Source organism: Glycine max, chromosome 8 (genome assembly GCF_000004515.6).
Source record: "Glycine max cultivar Williams 82 chromosome 8, Glycine_max_v4.0, whole genome shotgun sequence".
Lineage (NCBI taxonomy): Eukaryota > Viridiplantae > Streptophyta > Magnoliopsida > Fabales > Fabaceae > Glycine > Glycine max.
The window spans coordinates 29,227,624-29,229,428 of NC_038244.2; the positions used below are offsets into that span (position 1 = coordinate 29,227,624).

At 34.9% G+C, this 1,805-nt stretch overlaps 1 protein-coding gene across 1 annotated transcript in view; it reads right to left on the reverse strand.

Annotated features, from left to right (window-relative positions):
- LOC102660816 (probable DNA-directed RNA polymerase subunit delta) overlaps positions 1–417 on the reverse strand; it is a 958-nt gene extending 541 nt beyond the window's left edge. The window contains exon 1 of the mRNA XM_006586415.1: positions 24–417. Coding sequence (XP_006586478.1) covers positions 24–417 — 394 coding nt within the window. The remainder of the gene's footprint in view (positions 1–23) is intronic.
- Between the last annotated feature and the right edge of the window lie 1,388 nt (positions 418–1,805).

Genomic DNA, 1,805 nt, shown 5'->3' on the forward strand with positions numbered 1-1,805 from the left:
CGTCACTACTGTCTGTCGGCTACCAGCGTATCTGGTTGCAACCTCAGCCTCATCTTCACCCTCCACAACTGGTTCAGCCTCCACTCCAATTACAACAACCTCATCTCCCTTAAAATCATTCAACTTTTTATCAGATTTGTCAATCACTCCATCTTCCACATATACTTCAACCACATCAAACCCAACATCTTCAGCCAATTGCAAAATATCAGAGTCATAATTTAGTGGCTTCAACCCTCTGCAAAGTGCTTTCCGAGGGTGCTTGTACCATAAGAACTTGAATGCTTTGTACCCAATAGACTTAATCACCTTCGTCAAGTCAATATATGACATAGTATCCACATCCCAACCCCATTCTTCTTCAATGATGTCTCCATTGACATACATAGTAAATGGCTTATAAATAAATCCCTCCATGGTGAATCTTTAACCTGACTATTTGTTCTTCGGTTGGCTTGCAAAAAACACGAACGACAACAAAGCCCAAAAAATTAATAAAAACAACACCCACCAAAAAAGGTTTTCAAAATAAAACAAAAACAAAAGCCAAAATCAGGACCACCACCACAAAAAAAACCAGCATTCATGTTTCCAACTCAACACATAAGGGTCCACCACAAAAAAAAAAAAAATATCATCACAAACCCCATCAAAGTCAATATCGGGACCACACCACCAACGAACACATAACGGAACACCACAACAAAATAAAACCACTAAAGCCTCGTGGACCCCAAAACCTCAACACAAATAGACAAAACTATTCGCACACGACCACCACCAACAAACCCCACACAAATACACAAAACTATCCATACACGACCACCACACAAATTAACAAAACCACTCTGTTGAAGGGCATGCACAAATTTAATTCAGCGACTCTGTGGACAACATCAACAAACAAACCCCACAAATAAAATAACTTACTTGAAAACAAAAGCCACGTCCATGTTCCTATGACATTCAACAATGACTCTTCACGCACAAACACGAATGGCGACACCTTCACCCATGATGACACCTTCACGCAGAGTCTCGGTCTTTACGAGTTTGCGGTTTGCGGGTTTAAGGCTCCAAAAATCAACCTTTAGGGTTGGGGTAAAAAACACTAAGGGTTAAAAATCGCAAACTATTTCACATGCCTATCGGACATTGACACGTGGCAATCAACGTCACTGCCTAATGGTCAACATCCAATTGTGGCATTTGGGACAAACATTGCACGATTTTACAAAATAGGAGGACCTAATTTGTGAATTAAATTATCAGGGGACCAAAAATGCAATTTTTCCTATTATTTTAGTAAGCCTAAAACATAAAGTAGACTAATAATAATAATGTATTTTTTATGCCAGCTAATTGTTATACATACATAATACAAAGTTCTCGTTGCATGAATTTAATTTTATCTATTACATTTTATAAAATGAGAAGTAATTTCTTATCTTTGAATAAATGTCCTACAATCATTGGAATCCTTAGATTTTATAAAGTATCATTTTATTTTATTTTTACAGAAAGTACCCTTTGTTTATTTCAGCACTTAATTATGGTTGGTAATGATTTTTGTTGATGTTTGCCATGGTTGGTAATAATTAAGAAATATGTTTTGAATTTTTATTTTATATTTAAGAAAATTGTAATAAAAAATCATTTTAAATTGGTGTTTAATTTAATAATTTTGGACTATATCTAATATTGAGGAACATATACAATTTCAATGTAACAAAAGAAGATTATAAGACTAGTTAAATAAGAAAGTTTAAACAAAATAAATTGTGAGACAAAAAATGAACTAGGAC